At 44.0% G+C, this 17,590-nt stretch overlaps 1 protein-coding gene across 1 annotated transcript in view; it reads right to left on the bottom strand.

Moving 5' to 3' along the window:
- Positions 1 to 16,309, bottom strand: part of CATSPERD (cation channel sperm associated auxiliary subunit delta) — a 49,398-nt gene extending 33,089 nt beyond the window's left edge. The window contains exon 1 of the mRNA XM_034759568.1: positions 16,160 to 16,309. Within this exon, the coding sequence (XP_034615459.1) occupies positions 16,160 to 16,309 (150 nt within the window). The remainder of the gene's footprint in view (positions 1 to 16,159) is intronic.
- Positions 16,310 to 17,590: the final 1,281 nt, after the last annotated feature.

The raw sequence follows: 17,590 nt of genomic DNA, 5'->3' as shown, positions 1-17,590 counted from the left end.
ATCATTGGCTGCTCCACATGATGGCTTCCTGACAATATCTGTTAAGCAATGTCTTAATATCTGTGTAATTTTACTTAAAATATGGAAGACTGTTTCCTGGTTGATACAATATAGATATTTCTCTTCCCCCTTTAGTTTGGCTAGTAGAATGCTTTTGAAGATGGGTGTAGACTACCTAATATTGACCTCCTGCTATTAGGTCATGTATTTGGTTTTTTTAGAGACCTGTATGATGGTCTATGTATATGTTTATAAAGAGAACATCCCATATGACTAGTAAGCCACCAGGGCCAGAATAAACTAAGTCTATGAATACATACACCAGTTATGAAAAGGTTGAAATAACATCAATAATCTCCACAGTAGGAAGAGGGACCCACTTTCTTACCACCTAATTTGTTATAGGTTGGTGATAATTACTGAATTAACATTTGATATTAACTTTATTGAAGTAAAAGTTTGATGTTTTTTTGTCAGCACTGAATTAAATGAGAACAGGAACAAGCTTGACAACTGATATATAGTTCTCTTTGAAAACAAACATTTGGCTAGATTGTTTAGCTAGTGTATATAATTGTCTAAAGAACACCTAATTAGAAAATGATTTCATCAAATTGGGTTTTTTTTAAATGGGGGAATAAACATCAAGCTTAGAACAGAAATAGATTCAGAAGCCAAAATTGTCATCCTCAACATCTCTATCAATATAATTAGACCTCTTTAAAAGCAAAAACTAACCAGAACAATCACACAGCCACTTGTCATTCATACTCTTAGTGGCTCTTTAAGAACTGAGCAGCCATGTTGAAGGCATACGGCTATTTATTTAATAAGGGGTGGTAGTTCATGTTCAGTGTTTGACTTGCCAATTATGTCTCTGATCCTGCAACCCTTTACTCACTGTCACTCCTTGGAGGGACAGGGGGTTCAGTTTCTACTGACCAACCCTCCTTAGTTTGCTCTCGGTAAGATCAGTTCTTGCACCGCTTTGAAGTTTCTAGTGTAGACGCACACTTAACTTGATGCACATGAGCAGTCCCATTGTCTCACAAATGTAAAGTTAAGCATGTGCTTAACTGTTTGCAAGATCGTGACCTTTATTTTCTTGTGTTTGAATGAATGGTGGTATCTGTTGGCAATACTGCAATATATACAATGTATTTGAATTTCATTAAGAATATGTAGGCTGTCTACCCTTAATTCATTTTGTGTGTGTGTGTGTGTGTGTGTGTGTGTGTGTAAAAGACATAGTGTTTAATTAGTTTTAGTGCCTAAAACCACTTAAAATGGTGAGATGATATAAACATTAATTTTCATTCCATCATATATGAACATTAGAAAGTGTGTTCATAGGACTTGTTTTTCTTTTTTGTGTTGCTTCTATTTCTTCCCATTTGTCCTTTTGAAAATGACTGGCTTCATGCTGAAACACAGCTTGTTTACACAATTTTTCTGTTCACTTTTCTCCCTGTCACTTAACAAATGATAAAGAGCAACCAATGATTTGTTGCGCTCCCTTTAATAATGTGTGGTTTTTCTTTTTACATTTGTTTTTCCTAGGGATTTAGAACAAATGAATAAAGGCAACTGTACTGTAACTGACTTCATTTTAGGATGTTGTATGTGGGTGTTTTTCTTTCCTCCACAATACCTTTGGCATCCTTTCAAAATCAGTTATCTTTTGCAAATACTTAGGAGGCCAACACATTTCTCTTGATGCTTTATGACAAGTGAATAATTTAGTGAAAGTGAAATGAAAATACACCTCATGGCTTTGCTATGAAATGTGAACAGTTAAGCAGTTTTCATGTTTACATAATCCCCTGGCTGACTCTGCATTAGAATAACACACTGGCCCCTGAAGCGCTTCTGTAGGTGTGGACACTGCCAGAATTGCTGCTCTGTGTTGGGAAAGGAACACTAAGGGCTGAAGGAAACACGAAGTTACCCATCACTTGCACCAAAGCTCTGAGTGAAAGCCTCACTTGCAGTGCACAGCACCTGTCAGGACTGGAATCAGCAACCAAGTATTGTTGTTGCAACAACGTGTAACCCACTGCCACAACCTCCCATGCTTCTCCTTCCTTTCTGCTCTATGGCTGGAGGGATGTTAAGTGGCCACTTCACCTTGAATGGTCCCTTGAAATATGTTTAGTCACAGTTATGTAGTCACAATTTGTTCCAACCTTGTATTTAGCAGTGACCCGGAGTTTCCCAGCCCTGCAGAAGAGCTCTATAGCTGGAAAGCTATTCATTCTCTCTCTCTCTCCATAAGTTGGTCCAAGAAAAGCTCTCTCTCGTCTCCTACCTTGGCTCTCTATATCTGGAAAGACAACTGAGGTGGGGAGGTGCAGGCTGAGCCTCCAGGCTCTGAGGCATAGCCTCGCCGAGGCCAGGCACCCTGCTCCGGGCAGGCAGCGAGCCGCAGGTGGTTCTGCTCAGAGCCAGCAGGTTGCATCCTTGTGCCGCTCTCAAAGCCACCCCTGTTCTCCGAGCCTGTCTGTGAGGCTCGCGCAGCGCTAACGCGAGGCGGCTCGTGAGCAGTGAGGTGTCTCTGCCGTCATCCCTCCCGGGGGCGGGCGAGGCACGTGGAGACAACCGGGGTCTGCGGGGTGTTTCCGGGGAGGGGGGGGAGTAGTGCGGCTCCTCACGTGGCGGAGTCTGGGCCCGGGCATGTTAACTCTCCCCCCAGTGTCTGCTTCTCACACAACCCATCCCCCGGCAGCTCCCCGCTGGAGCGGCCCCTTATTTGCAAAGCTCGGGGGAATGTGGTGGACGAAACATTCCTGAATGGGACCTTCCCTTGTGCCTGGCTCTGCTTTCTATCCCTTCCCTTCCTCCCCTCGGCCGATCGCTGGCTCCCCCTCTCAGGTCTCCCTGCCGCGGATCCTGGGCTTGTGGCCAAAAGCCACTTGCAAGGAAAAGGGCCTCCAGGCATCAGCCTGTCTGTAACTCCGATTGCAGCGCGTCCCCGCCTCTCCTCTCCTCTCGCTCTTGCAATAAAGTCCGGGGGGTATCCCCTGGAAAAACCCGTTTTTTGTTGTAATGGTCTTAAACATTAGGCGCAACCAGTGCCTTTGGCAGCCCCCAGGAGAAGGGAAACTGCGGGGGATGAGACCGCTCAGTAGCCTGGGCAGCACTGCCTGCAAAAACAGTGGAAAAGGGATAAAGTTGGGGCTACCTGGCCTGGATCCTGTCTGGTTTTGGTCCCCATTTCCCAAACCGTTTAATCAAACAGAGCACAAGCCTAGCAGCTGCTCCTGCACTAAACAATGCCAGCCCATGGAGCTCCCCCGAGCATGAGCGCTTGCAAAAACTTGGATCTGGCACCTGGATCTGGCACCTAGACCTAGCCAAATCTTGCCGGCAGAAACTAGTGCATAAACTGAGAACAAGTCTTAAAAGCCGTCCCTGACGTCTGCTGGCCGATCATGCTGCAACACCCCCGCTCTGGTTGGCGCGTGGATCCTACTGAATTCATCCAACAATGTGGTCCTCGTCCTCCAACTTCCATGGCATGAATAGAGATCAGGTGCAGCTGCTCCCATCGCACCTCCAAAATTCCAGCCCGTGGTACATCATACACCTGATACAGCATAAGCGCTACAAAACCCAGTGCCAGCATCTGGATCCAGCTTGATTTTTGGCCGCAAGTCCCAAATTGTGCAACGTAAATATGCTTGTTTTCTAACTGTTCCTCCTGCAGTGGAAAAGCTGGATCTTGGTGCATCCTGTCCCAGTAGTACTTGCAAAACACATCCTTGGTGCACCTTGTAGTCATCCCTTTACATCAAATACATCTGTACCCGATGGACTGAGTTTCTATGAAGCCACAGTAATCCAGGTACGGCATCTTGATCTTTCTAGATATTTTCATATTTCAGACCATAAACTTGAGATTTGGCAGTGAAAGGAAGGTAGCCGATCAAGACGATCATTCTATATGGTTTTAGCTAATGAATTCCTCATTGGAGATTTTTTTCCCCACAGCAGTCTAGAGTAGTTAGGAACACATCTTCCATTGGGATTCTCAAACTGGGGGTCGCAACCTCTCCGGGGGTCGCGAGGTTATTACATGGGGGTTGTGAGCTGTCAACCTCCACCCCAAACCCCACTTTGCCTCCAGCATTTATAATGGTGTTAAATATATTAAAATATGTTTTTAATTTATAAGAGGGGGTCGCACTCAGAGGCTTACTATGTGAAAGGGGTCACCAGTAAAAAAAAATGGAGCCACTGCATATCTGTACTATGGGGATCGGATGTTTATAAGTAAATGCAGCTACATTTGACTTCTGTTACTACCATAAACCTCTGCATCATACTGTATTAACTAAATAGCTGGATCCAGCAAGAACTAGGTGCCAGAAATGTGTTCGTTCTTGCACCAATATGGGAGCCTGAATTTTTGTGCTCAAATAAGAGCAGCAGCAAGTGTTATCTATTTTGATACAATATGAAGCCTTCGGACCAAAAAAGACAGGCTCCAGGTGTCTTTGCAGTGCTATTGAGCAGGAATTCATTGAGATCTGGAATGGGAGCAACCGCCCTTCTTCTCTGTTTAGTCGGTAGGGTCTATGGGTTTACATCAAAACAAAACACAAACAAACCACGCGAGCTGGATCCAATAGGAGCCAGAGACTGGGTCGATGGATGTGGAATTGTGAAACTCTTGTGCCAGTTTCCAAATAGAGTTTTTGTGTGTGTGTGTGTGTGTGTTGGTAGTAGGAGCAGCTGTATCCGTCCCCCGTCCCCCACCCTAAATACAATACACTTCGTGGGATTAGGGTTAATATTTGGCAGGATCTGGGGTTTGTATGTGTTTCTAGTACTATTGTGGCAGCAGGAGGCAGAAAGGTCCAGATATTTTTCAGCGCAAGAAGAGTGGCCACCCTCGTTTCCTACTTAAATGGTACGATTTGGGTTTGGGAGTCTCCAATTGCCAGCTGCAGGTATCAGATCTGGGTACTAACGCTCGCCTTGATCTGGATCTTTTCGGGCTCAGTAGAAGCCGCTCTCGCCCCTGTATTTTGTCGGTCGCACTTCGGAGGCTGGAGCCCGACAAGCCGCAGGATCTGTCGGCATCCAGGTGAACGCAGCGTTCGCCTCCCGCAAAGCGAAGCCTGAAAAGCCAGGCAGGGCACAGGCACCGTCCGCTGCCGCCTTGCAAGCGGGGGGGGCTTCGGGGTGCCCCCGGGGGGGGGGGGGGGGGGGGGGGGGGGGGGGAGCAGACCGGAAAACTCCCCCCAGATCCCTCCAGCCCGCGCACGTCGCTCTGCTATAAGAGGAGTCCCCTAGACCGAGCAGGACGTACTGGGGTTGCCATTGCCATGGCAATCCCCCCCGCGCCAGCAGGAGCCGGGGAAGCCGAGGAAGGAGAGGAAGAAGCGGAAAGTCCTTCAGTGGCTCTGTGCGCTGCTGCCGGTGTCCCTGCACGGCGGCCGCTGCCTTAGCCCCATCGCTAGGGCAAGGGCTGGGACAGGCCCCTTCGCATGCCGCGTGCGCGCCCGCGGAGAGGATGTGGCGCCTCTAGCCAACTTCCCCCGGGCTCTGGCCAAGGTAGGTCCTCGGCGGCCGGAGCGCGCCTGGCGGGCGGCGGGACCCCCGCTAACAGGCACTGGCCGCCGAGCAAGTGCAGCAACACGGGTGGCAACAGGAGCGGGAGTTCCGCATTGGCCGGGCTAGGAGGTGGGGACCGACGGGCGGGGGCAGCTAATAGCGGCTGTGCTGGGAGATTTACCGCGGGTCCGGGGATCCTGGTGGCAGGGCGAAGGGGGTCTAGTTCCTCCCAGCCGGGCAGGGGAAGGTGCAGACAAAGGGGTGCAAGCACCAGTCCTGCTTATCCAGACACGCTTCTCCTCGGGGAGACCTGAGCGGCGGATTGCGGTGATTGTGACTGTACTTGCGGGACAGGGGAGAGGCTCTGGGGAGTGGATGGGTTAAGGGGATCCACAGATTAAAGGGCACCCCGCAGGCTGCAGGGCCCTCAAATGCTACTGGCTAGATCAAGAGCGTTGTGCCTGGTCCCTCTTGTACTTCTCCAAGGACCACGGAACTGGGTCCCGGAGCGCTCTTTCTTGCTTGAGCACATACTGTATTTCTAACCTCAAGCTTGGCGGTTGCTCTTAGTCTGCATCATGTGAGGTTTTGAGAGCGCTTCGGTTTCAGGAGCCGTGTTACTCTGTATCCGCAAAAAGAACAGGGGGAAGAATCTTAAAACCATTAGGACAAGCCAGACTAGATGTGATTCAGGCGAGGAGGTGCTGTCCTTTGCTTCTGTAGTGTAAACAAACATTAGAGGAAAGAACAGGAGTACTTGTGGCACCTTAGAGACTAACAAATTTATTTGAGCATAAGCATGCTTTCTTGGGCTACATCCCACTTCTTCGAATGCATAGAATGGAACATATATTGAGGAGATTTTTTTCCCCTCTTACTTAATTGGCCTCTCAGAGTTGGTAAGACAACTCCCACCTGTTCATGCTCTTTTTGTATATGTGTGTGTGTATGTATATATATCTCCTCCCCCCATTGCCCAGGCCCACTTGAGGACAGAGACCTAGCATGAGAGACCAGGAAGATCTCAAGAGATATAGAATTAATTTCTTTAACACGTTATCTGTATTACTTCCTTCAGCATTTCTGATCTACATTTGCAAGGATAGATGTGTGTGTTTATTTGGGTCTTTTGTTATTACCACATGAATTCTTCAGTCTTTTTTTGTCATCCTCAGCTTGGGGCTCAATTTTCTAAACTTGCATGGGTTAACTACTTGCAGCAGTAAAGTTAAGTGTTTGTAGGGTCAGGCAGTTAGTCTGTAAACTCCTGGTTTGCAAAACGAATACCTATAGCACTCTATGAATAATACATATGTATTATTGCAAAAGATCTATGTACAGTAACAGATGCCAACACTGAACCTCCTGTGCTGTAATTTCCATGGTTTTCCCATTCAGACATTGCCACCAGTTTTTACTGACCAAACGCTGAGTAAAGTGTCATCCATATATGCTTACTGACATATTTTACAATAGTAATATCGGAGCACTTTTCATCTTCCATGCACTTTAATTCTTAGGACAACCCTGAGACTAAATATTATCTCTATTTTACAAATGGGAAAACTAAAGCAGATGATTGAGCCAGATTAAAAACATTGCAACAGACAGTTTATTAATAACATTGGACTGGTGGTTTTTTTTCTATTTGTGGATTGCTTGTGAACATGCTCAGCATTGCCTGCTCTCCTGAGTCTCACAATATTTGGTATTTTACTTCATGCTCTAGCTCTTGGATTCAAATTATTACGAGACTCTCAGTTCTCATTTAAAAAAAACAAACAATAAATTCTAGCTCTTGTGGTTTTGGTGAAAGGCTTGAAAACATGACCCCAACTATCTCAAAAAAAAAAAAAAAAAAAAAAAAAAAAAAAAGCAAAGAGAGAGCCCAGAATTGATTATTTTAGAATCTCATGACTTTTAAGTCAATCTTACATTTGTTTTGTTTATTTATTTTAAGGAGGGATGGACATCATGATTTTTGAATGTTTGGGGTTTGTACTGATTTTTTCTCTTTGCAATTATTTGTACCTCTTCATAAACACACTTCAGCCTCTGACAAACTAAGAAATTTTTGCTCGGATGCTTCCTTGGATTTTTTTGAAAACAAATTCTGAGATTTGATTTGTGGATTGATTGGGGAAGTTTTTTGTTTTGTTTTGTTTGTTCCCTCACTGAATGACCAAACCTTTATAAGCTGCTTCTGTTGTGACCTAAATGTAGCTTAGCTAAGAAATAAGTTTAATTTAGTGATTACATAAATCTCAGCAGCAAACCCAAAACATGCTCTTTTGTGAACAGTCGTACAAACAAAACTTTGCTCAGATAATTGTTCTTGAGGAAAAGAGTCGAAAGGGCACAAATACTGTGGAAGTGAAATTGTTAATATTTGTCTATCTCTACAGACCAATTTGATACTTAGTCACCCTGACAATGTGCCCAAGTATCCTGTAAATAAGGGTATTATGCAGCACTTCCAGTGTTGGAAGATCTGGTCTTCATGGAGTAAGAGCTATTCCATGTGTACTAATAGGCTTGCAGAGACATCACTGTTGCCCCTGCACTGAAGTGATCTCTGCAATGTCATCTACCAAAAGGAGACAGACATGGGCAGAGAATAGGTGCATTCTGTCTCCAACCCCTTTCTTCTCCATCCTATGGCACTGTACGTTTCTACACAGTGCTTGCCCCATCCTGGAAAAGTTCCTTCAAGTTGTAAATGAGCATAGCAGGCCCCCAGCTGCAGATAGTTGGTATAATTCATCCACAACCCACCAAGCAGAATTACCTGTGACATCATGGGCACATGCATGGGTGGCTGGTGACTCGGCTGTTGGAGGAAGGCTAGCTCCCAGCCCCTCCCCTTGTGCCTGAGGTTCTGCCACTCCATCTCCGCTTCTCCACCTTTTCCCACAGAGCTCCCCCAGCCCTGGAGCGCCAGGTGGCTGAGTCTGGGTGGCAGGCTGTGCTGAAACAATTTTAATAGTGGGGGTGCTGAGAGCCATTGAACCAAACTGTAAACCCTGTCTATAATGGAAACCACTTCAAGCCAGGGGGTGTGGCAGCACCCTCTCCACCTCTAGTTCTAGCACCTATGCTAGGCAGGCAGCACAGCCCCAGTGCAAGCCGCCCCCAGTCCCCATGGCAGGCCAGCCAGAGCCAGCCAGCCTGGGTTAGGACAGAATGCTGGGAACTGCAGGAGGGAAGCCTGGGGGGCAGGGGCAAACCAGGCTGTTTGGGGAGGCATAGCCTATGCCAGCCTATGATACCCGCCACCCATGGGCACACTTACTTTCCTATGGGAGGATGTAATCTCCATGAGAAATGGCTCAGAAAGAGAGTGTCTAAGCAGTGGATGGGTAAAGCTATGCCCATATGTCCACAGTACAGGGTGCTCAGAGACTGCACAACCATGACAATACTGTTGTGCCACTTCCAGCTAGTTTGATTGCAATGCGGCTTGTACTCCAATGCACTCTAAAAGTTATGATACCCAGGGAGATGCTGGTAGTAAATTCAACCTGTTTTTACATATAGTAGAGCAACAGGTGGACCTCCTGAGTCACCTATGTTTTCTGCAATTACTGTTATAAATTGCTATTTGCAGTGCATCAAGGCATACAATTTCCAGCACTGGAACAAAGGGTTCAGAGTAGTTGCCTGTCAAAGCATATTGACCTATTGGCAATTATATGTTGTAATAAGGCACAAACTGGCCCTTTATTGTATACATCATACAGGGCAAGCATGGCCTGGTTTGGATTCCGGATAGAACAAGGGAATTCTGTAAGTAGTATTTCCCTGTAGGCTTGGGAATTACAGGCAATGCATGATGGGAGAGGAGCTAGGTTATATGAGGCAGCCTCTTCTCAGTATGGAATGAGATCTGGGAGACCTGAAGCTGCACTGAAGAGAGCAGATCTGGTGTGGGGCTCTCCACAATTAGAGCCAGAGAAGCACTATCCAAAGAAGGATGTGAAAAAGTTTGTGAGGAGGTAAGCTATAGAAGGGCCATATAAGAAGTGAAACAAGGAGAAAAATGCCTGAGGCAATATGGCTCTGTGGTGGACTGGAGGCCCAGTGTTGGTGCTGCTCCTTATTTAGGGGCCCCAGGCTGCAACTTTTGGGGAGGGCAGGAAAAAGTTTATCTCTCCCACCCCAGCCTGCAATGACAAGAGACGAGGACTAAGTCTGGCCCTAGGGAAGGACTCGATTTGTCGAGTCCTGGGCGGTTAAGATACTGTGTCAGCAGGGTAAGGCTATTTTGCCTAGAAAGGGGGAAAGGTTATTGAGCCCTAGGAGGGCAAAGGACTACAGGTCTGTCACATTTTACGCACATTTAACATGCGTGAATTCAGCTTTACGCTGTCGGCAAAAACAAAAAAAAAAAAGAGAAAAATACAATTTAAATACTGTTCCTGTAGTGCGTGTGATTCTGCCCGCCATTACACTCATTGTAATTTTGACTATATGCAGTTTTTGCTTTATGTGCTGGCCGCGGAACGTAACCCCAGCATAAGATGAGACAGACCTGTATTTCACTATGGACACTTGTTTGCCTTGGAGTTGGAGGGGGAGGACTTTATAGTTTAAACTGCCAGCCCAGAGACTGAGGGCTAGTCCCAGCTTTTCCACTGACTGCGGTTAATAGTTCTGTGCCTTTTACAATCCTTATTATGAGCCATTCAGGTATCTTGCAGAGTAACTATCATTACAAATAGGAAAAACTCATGCAAGCTCTCAGATCACTTCCCACGGAGCAGGGAATAGCCCCGCTGTCTAATAGAACAGTGCCAAGTCTCAACCACTTTGTCTCACAGCCATTTGGAAGGAGCAGGCCAAATCACAGGCCGCTTTAACCTGTGTACTAATGCCAGGTAGCTAGAGCATAGACAGAGATTTATGATTCTGCTACTTCTGTGCTAGGAAATCTGGTTCGTTAGCTCCAGCAGAGAGGTTTATGCTTTTGTATCAAGAGGTCCCACATACAATCTGTGCCGATGACCCAACGAGGGGCACTGTTACATTTGACTCTGCTGTCTGTAATCACTAGAAAAGCCACAATCTTCTTCCAGCATCAGGAACAGAAACCAAGAATCCTGATGCTCCTCATTCTACTGCTGTCTCTCTCAACCTCTTTTTTATAATCCACTGACGTGTATGTTAGCTATCTCCATGGTCTGTTCCACATAGAGCATAATAGTTTGCTTTTTCTCCCCCACTTAGACCTACCACGAGAGTAGTAGAAATGATCTTTGCTGTTTGTTTGAAGGTTGTGGTTTCAAACCCTGCTGATGAGCCTTGGGAGGAGGTGGGCAGGCAAATAGGTATATGTATAAAATTTCGTTCAAGATCTCAGGAGTAATAGCTGGAATGACTTTACATTGCAACATTGTATTTAGAAATGAATGTGGATGCTATGCTAATAATTGTTTTGCTGTTGTATTTTCAGTGTTTGTAGTCATCAAGAACAGCAGTGGTGCCAACTCTTGTGACACTTCCAAAAAATAAAAAAAGTCACAATATTTGGTCTTTAAGAAAGACTCAGCTGCTGGAGTCAGGTGAATGAGACTCAAATTTCACTTTTTAAAAAACAGTAAGTTGCTAACCCTAGTGACATGGAGAAAAGCCTGAAAACATGACCTGAGTGTACCCCAAAGGCTCTAACAAGAACTATATATATATACACACATTCCTTTTTCTAAGGCCTGGGTTCTCATTTATGAATGTCTGGGATTGGCAATGTTAGACAGGATGTGGCACTTTCTGTGGATTATGTCTGAGACTGAGAGAACAGCAGGAGATTTTGCTGAGCCCAGAGGCTGCAAGACCCTGCCTGTGTCAACTCCAGAAAGGTCAGAGCTTGTTTTAATAAACCTGTATTTTAAGAAAGCAATCTCATTCTCTAAGGAGTAACTCTGGCACATAGGGAAACTTGATGCCTCCAAGCCCTGCTAATGAGCAATTGAGGCTGTCACCTGTAGGTGACCAATTTGAATCCTGCCCAGCTCAGCAGGAATTAAAAGTTGTTCCGGTCTAATGGATGTTTGGTGGTTGCCATATAAAAGGAGTTTGGGTCCTGGTTCCACCACACACATCACAAGCTCACCACCATACTTTGCACTAGAATGTGCAAGCTCTTTACGACCGGGAACATTTTATACAGTGCTGAACACAATGGAGCCTTAGTCTCAAATGTATCCTCAAGCAAGAGCTCCTGCATCAGGGACCAAAATCACATGCATTAAAATCAAATTAATTAAGCTTGAGAGAGTGGCAACACTGTTGTTGGGCTAACCACATGACTTGGGTGGGGGTTGTCTCATGATTTTTGAAGTTTGGGACTAGCAATATTGGGAAATTGTAGGTCTTTAGTACTCCTGAAAAATAAGGCCCCATGCAAGCTTGGTCAACCCATGACCAGCTCAGTTTTCCTGTGGATGACCTTAACTTTTCTGCTACTGAGTTACAAGAGCTGTGTGTGTGATTGGGGCTTCATTTTTTTTTAATTGAATATGAAGTATTGCTTATTTTTCCTCCACAGATTTAGGGAATTACACAGTGGCTTTCCTCCAGACTCCCTACTACAGTATCTAATTGGGTCTTGAGTGGTTTGCCAAAGGATGAACCAGAAGTCAGTACTAGGATTAGAATTTGGGAGGTTTTTGTCTTCCAGTCCTGTGCTAACAATGCTCAACCACACCCTTTACACGTATGTGTAGGCTCTAACCCTTCACTGCTGTGCCCTCAAATTCAGTCCTGTGCAGAGCCAGCACTATGCTCCTCTTAAGTTCTTAACGGGCCTCAAGTGGGGGTATAGTGTGGAGCCTCTTGAGGGGTGAATTTTGGCCTTAAGGCCTTTTAATTGAGCCTAGATTGCATGGGTCATGGCAGCCAAAGTCTCAACCAATTATATTGGCTCATATTTATACTGGAGAGAGGAAGCCCTTTTCAAAGTCAATAAAATACTTTCAATATAGAAATGTATGAATACACTTTTTCAACAGGATGTATCTAAAAGAGATTCTATTAAAACAGAACTCAAGACAACAGAATCTGGATATGCTTAGTTTCCACTGAAGTCATCTTCCTGCTGACCTCAACAGGAGTTGGATTGGGCCTTATGCATGAGAGAACATTAGGAAAGGCTTGAGGAAAAGTAAACTGATTCGTTCTGATCTTTTCATTTCTGTTTTTAGTTCTGTAATTAATCAAGACATAAGGAAGAAATGGGGGGGAAGCAGGAAATGTCTAGAGAAACGGAGGCTTTGGGGAACTTTGAGGGGAAAAAACCCACAAAGGATGAAATCCTGGCTCCATTGAAGTTAATGTCAAAATGCCCATTGACTTCAACGGGGGCCTAGGATTTCACTGAACCAGTTGTCGATAATATTACGGGATGATTTTTTTTCAAAACCAGTCACCTAAATTGCATCCACAAAGAGCTGGATTATGCTCTTGTGTATATGTAATTGAGGAAGCATAGTATTTAATGGGCTGCTTGGTGTGCATACATAGATGCAATTTCATCCACTTTATGGTCTGATGGTGAAATATTTGGTTTATTACAATGAAGATTTTGGCAACATAAGGTAAATTTTCAGGCCAATGTGCAGAAAACTAGGTTAGTAATTCTTATTCATGTATTGCTGAAAATGTATTTGTATAATATTTGAGTTATTGTAGGTTTGCAAACAAGCTTCCTGCCATGTACTTTAGGGTCAACTGATAGTCCCCTGTTTAGAATCAATAAATGATGTATTTAGAGTACTGACAGTTGCCACTGATGACAAACAGGCTTAAAGCCACTTTGCCAGTGTCTTGTGGAGATTAGGAACTGTCAAAAAGATATCACTTGAGATACAGAAATTGCACTCTGAAGTCCTTAGAGATAATAACTTATTGATATAGTATTCTAAGATTTGATTTTTAGAGTAGCCATAAGGTGCAACTGCATACAAATAAACCACAAAGAGCTCAGTTTCTATGGTTTGCATTAATTCTTCTACTTGCCTAATTTTTTTTATACCCGTTTCGCCTTTATTATAAATTCACTGGCTTTGCTCACTAGACTTTCCTTTTTTGGTGAACTACCCACTGGGCTATATAAGCCATAAGGTGTTGGCAGAGCTGTGTGTTTAAATGACAAAGTCAACAGTTTATGCCCTTTGAGTTTTCATCTGTTTGCAGCTTTGACTGTGCATTCATCATTCAGTTTCCATGAGATTTTGTCCCATCTGCTTCCCTGTATGCTGCATAACTCATGTTGGTGGGGCTTTCTGATCTGCATTCCTACCAAACAGGACTGGTGTTCGAGCAATATTGGCATCTGTTGATTGATTCACATTTTTTTCCCCACCCAAAAAGTATGACTTGTGCTGAGCTTCCCATCAAAACAGCTTTTCTACCCAGCAATTTGTTTATCCTATGTCTAGGATGTCCACCACCACATTCCCAGTTGGCAAGACACCTCCATGTTAATACAATTTGCTACAATACCCATTTCAGAGATCTTGTAGCTCAAGTGGTAGAGGCTTGTCTTTTGGAGCTGAAGGATCAAGATTCTAATCCTAGCTCCTAAACTGTGTGTGAGACTTGTATATAGTTGTGGCTGTTACATATAGATTTATTACAACCAAAGATTATCATAGTTGGGCCCTATGCTCCCCCCTCCATTATGCAACTTGGGGGAGAACAGAGGCTCTAAAATCTCAAGCAATGGAGCAAAGAGTGATACGTACGGAGTACACAGGGTTAGGTGGTATAACATGCTGCCACTACTATGTAGTTACCAATATGGAGGGAATGGTGGCATTATGCAGCTGGAGCTCTGCGTTTAATGGAGAGTATGGCTGGCTGGTCAGAGGAATTGAGGAAAAGCTGTTCTGTATAGCATTTTTTCACTTCTGGTGTGGCAAAAACACACACAATTCTTTACACAGTGATCAGAGTGCACTTGTCTTTGGAGAGCAAACAGCAGCACAGCAATTGAGCCAGACAGTCATGATGCCAGGGCTGGGGCAGAGAGAGTGCTAAACTTTGTTCTTTTGGGATAACAAAGTATTCTCTGGAGATCTCAGGTCACTGTGGATTCCAGACCACACTCCAACCTGTCTCATGATCTCCAGGGCATGATGGTTATTTGGGAGGAAGAAAGTACCAAAGTTCAAGTATGCTTTTCCCTTCTGCAGGTTTTTCTTACCTGGAAGAGGTCTATGCAAGGGCTAGAGAGAATTATCATCCTAGAAGAGATGCTAAAGAAATGTCAGAGCCCATGTGTCCTATTGTTTGTTTTTGCAAAACTTCTCTGTACATCAGTGTGAGGTGTCCTTGCAGCCAATCGAAGAAAGAAGAGAACATTGTGTGAGTTATGACCCCGTCTTGTTGAACTGTGTCTGTTTGTAAGTGCCTAAGGCCATCAGATATTTGTCAAATGTCACATTTCACAGAAAGTGAGGGTTTTTTTCTTTTTCTGCCCTAACAAAAATTAAAAAAAGATAATTAATTTCAATTGATGGGCAAAGGTTTGGGATGGTTTTTATTTATGTATTTTCCCTGTGTTAAAAGGTTTGGTGCTAAAATATTTAAAGAAACAGACTAATGCTTCAAACAATCGGCTATTAATGAATGTCATGCCATCTAGTGAACATAAGGAAAATGGAATATCTAAAGTTCTAGAGGTAATGACAAGTCTGTCTATTCACACTTACATGGCCTGAAGTAGCAGGATTTGAACACTAATGTTTTTATGGTGGTGGTTGGGCCTAACTTAACAACATGACTTAATGCCAGAAGATCCACTCGAATACCCCTCTCCATGAATTTCCTTATGTTCTGTTTCTCTTTGCTTTTTGTATAGTGGAATCAGAACCTTTTAATTTTTTTGTTATTGAGACATCATGTGCAACTCCGTTGCCATGGCTGTTGATACTTTGTAACATAGAACTGCCCCATATTCGCTGTGAGAGAGCCTCTGTCTTGCTGCTGGCTAAGGTCTGTGAGAATAGTGATCCATCTTTGTACGCAGACCTCTTCAACCACCTGCCAGCTCACCTGTCTTCTAGATACCCTTTCTGGTCATTTAGGCCACCACTGGATATGATAGTGGAACCTGCTTGGCACAACAAGTGGTTAGTGACGACAGCTGTTAATCACTCTCTTGTTATGGACCCAACCATCTGTTCACCGGGTTTTGATCTGTGGTCACCTCTGAACTGGTTTTGAACAGGACCAGGCAACTGTATGGCCAATCTCTTTAAATGGGGTTGTTCTAATGACCTGTGAAACAGCTATAGTCAACTCCCCTCTGTCGCTTATCCTTGACGAGTGCCCACTGACTTATTTGGATGGCAGGCGCTGATCACGTTCATCTATGTAACTGGTTATTCTGTTCTTTACTATAATTTCAGTCAATTTGCCTGCTACTGAAGTCAGGCTTACTAGACTGTAATTGCCAGGATCGCCTCTGGACCCTTTTTAAAAAAATTGATGTTCTCCAGTCATTTGGTAGAGAGGCTGATTTTAAGTGATGGGTTACATACCATGGTTAATAGTTCTGCAATGTCATATTTGAGTTCCTTTAGAACTCTTGGGTGAATACCATCTGGTCCTGGAGAGTTATGACTGTTTTTAATTTATCAATTTGTTCCAGAAGCTCCTTTATTGACACCTCAATCTGGTACAGTTCCTCAGATTTGTCATCTGAAAAGAATGAGTCAGGTGTCGGGATCTCCGTCACATCCTCTGCCATGAAATCAATGCAAAGAATTCATCTAGCTTCTCTGTAATGACTCTGTCTTCCCTGAGTGCTCCTTTAGCACCTTGATCAGCCAATGGCCACAGCGATTGTTTGGCAGGCTTCCTACTTCTGAAGTACTTAATTTTTTTTTGCTCTTAGTTTGTGTCTTTTGCTAGTTGCTTTTTAAATTCTTTTTTGGCCTGCCTAATTGTACTAAATTATTCACCAAACTCTTTGTGGTGATGGGCTTAAGGGAAATGCACTTTTCTGTCAAGACCATCTCCTTTTGCATTGATAACTCAATATCTCTACTACTGTTGTTTGTTTACAAATAAATAAGCTCCTAGGCAGTATGTTGTTCCCTCCCACCCAGGAGTCTTACTGCTACTTCCTGGTTCACCTGGACTCTCCAGTGCTGCCCTGGAAGTCATAGTCACCTGGCTGCTCATTCTGGTCCCAGCATCTGTCTTCTTTCCCTGACCCTTCATAAACATCCATAATCCTTGCCCTTCACCTCACATTTGGTGTATGTAGCTATGTAATTGTGATGCCTTTTTGTTTTCTGTGTAATTCTAGTTTCTTAGTACTCTTCCTCTGCAAAATTCAGTAGCCATTTTGGTCTCCGAGCTCTGTACAGCGTGTCAGAGATGTATGTTCTTTCATGGAGACTTCTCTCTTACTATTTTTATTCTTGTTTTGATTTCTTAAACCAAAATAAAAATAATTCTGATAGATGGTATCTTTTTGATCTTTGTTGTCTAGATTAACAAAAGAAGCAAAAGTGAGGTCAGACATTAACTGACCCACCACACACATAGGCTAATCCTGACTTGGGGGAGTGTAGCATTTATTTCTACAGCTCACACATGCTGAGATACAACTTGCCCTGTTTAGACTAGAGTTTTTTAATGTGTTAGCTAATATATTTTATAAATAAACCTTTTATCCTAGTTTAGACAATCATGTTGTGAGGAGTGGGGAATACCGAACATTCCCAGCCCCCACATTAGAGTTGCATTAAATTAGAGAGCTGTTTCCTTGTCTACCTGCAATAGACCTGATATTCTGTTGGATGGGTCTACATGAATAGGAGCACTTATGTCTAGTTACTTGCATATTGTGACGTTGTGCAGTCTATATAGTTTTATAAAAACATGATAATAAGTGAATATAATGTAACTGGAATATGCTTCATGCAAAAGGTCTCTTGTAAGGTATCATTACAAAGCTTATAATCTACTGAGTGTGATCATCCTATTTGTATAAATGTACCACTCTTGTATCTAAAACTAG

This window comes from Trachemys scripta, chromosome 2 (assembly GCF_013100865.1).
Source record: "Trachemys scripta elegans isolate TJP31775 chromosome 2, CAS_Tse_1.0, whole genome shotgun sequence".
Taxonomy (NCBI): Eukaryota; Metazoa; Chordata; order Testudines; family Emydidae; genus Trachemys; species Trachemys scripta.
Note: the sequence above shows the minus strand (reverse complement) of the source record. Positions and strands in the feature narration are given on the sequence as shown.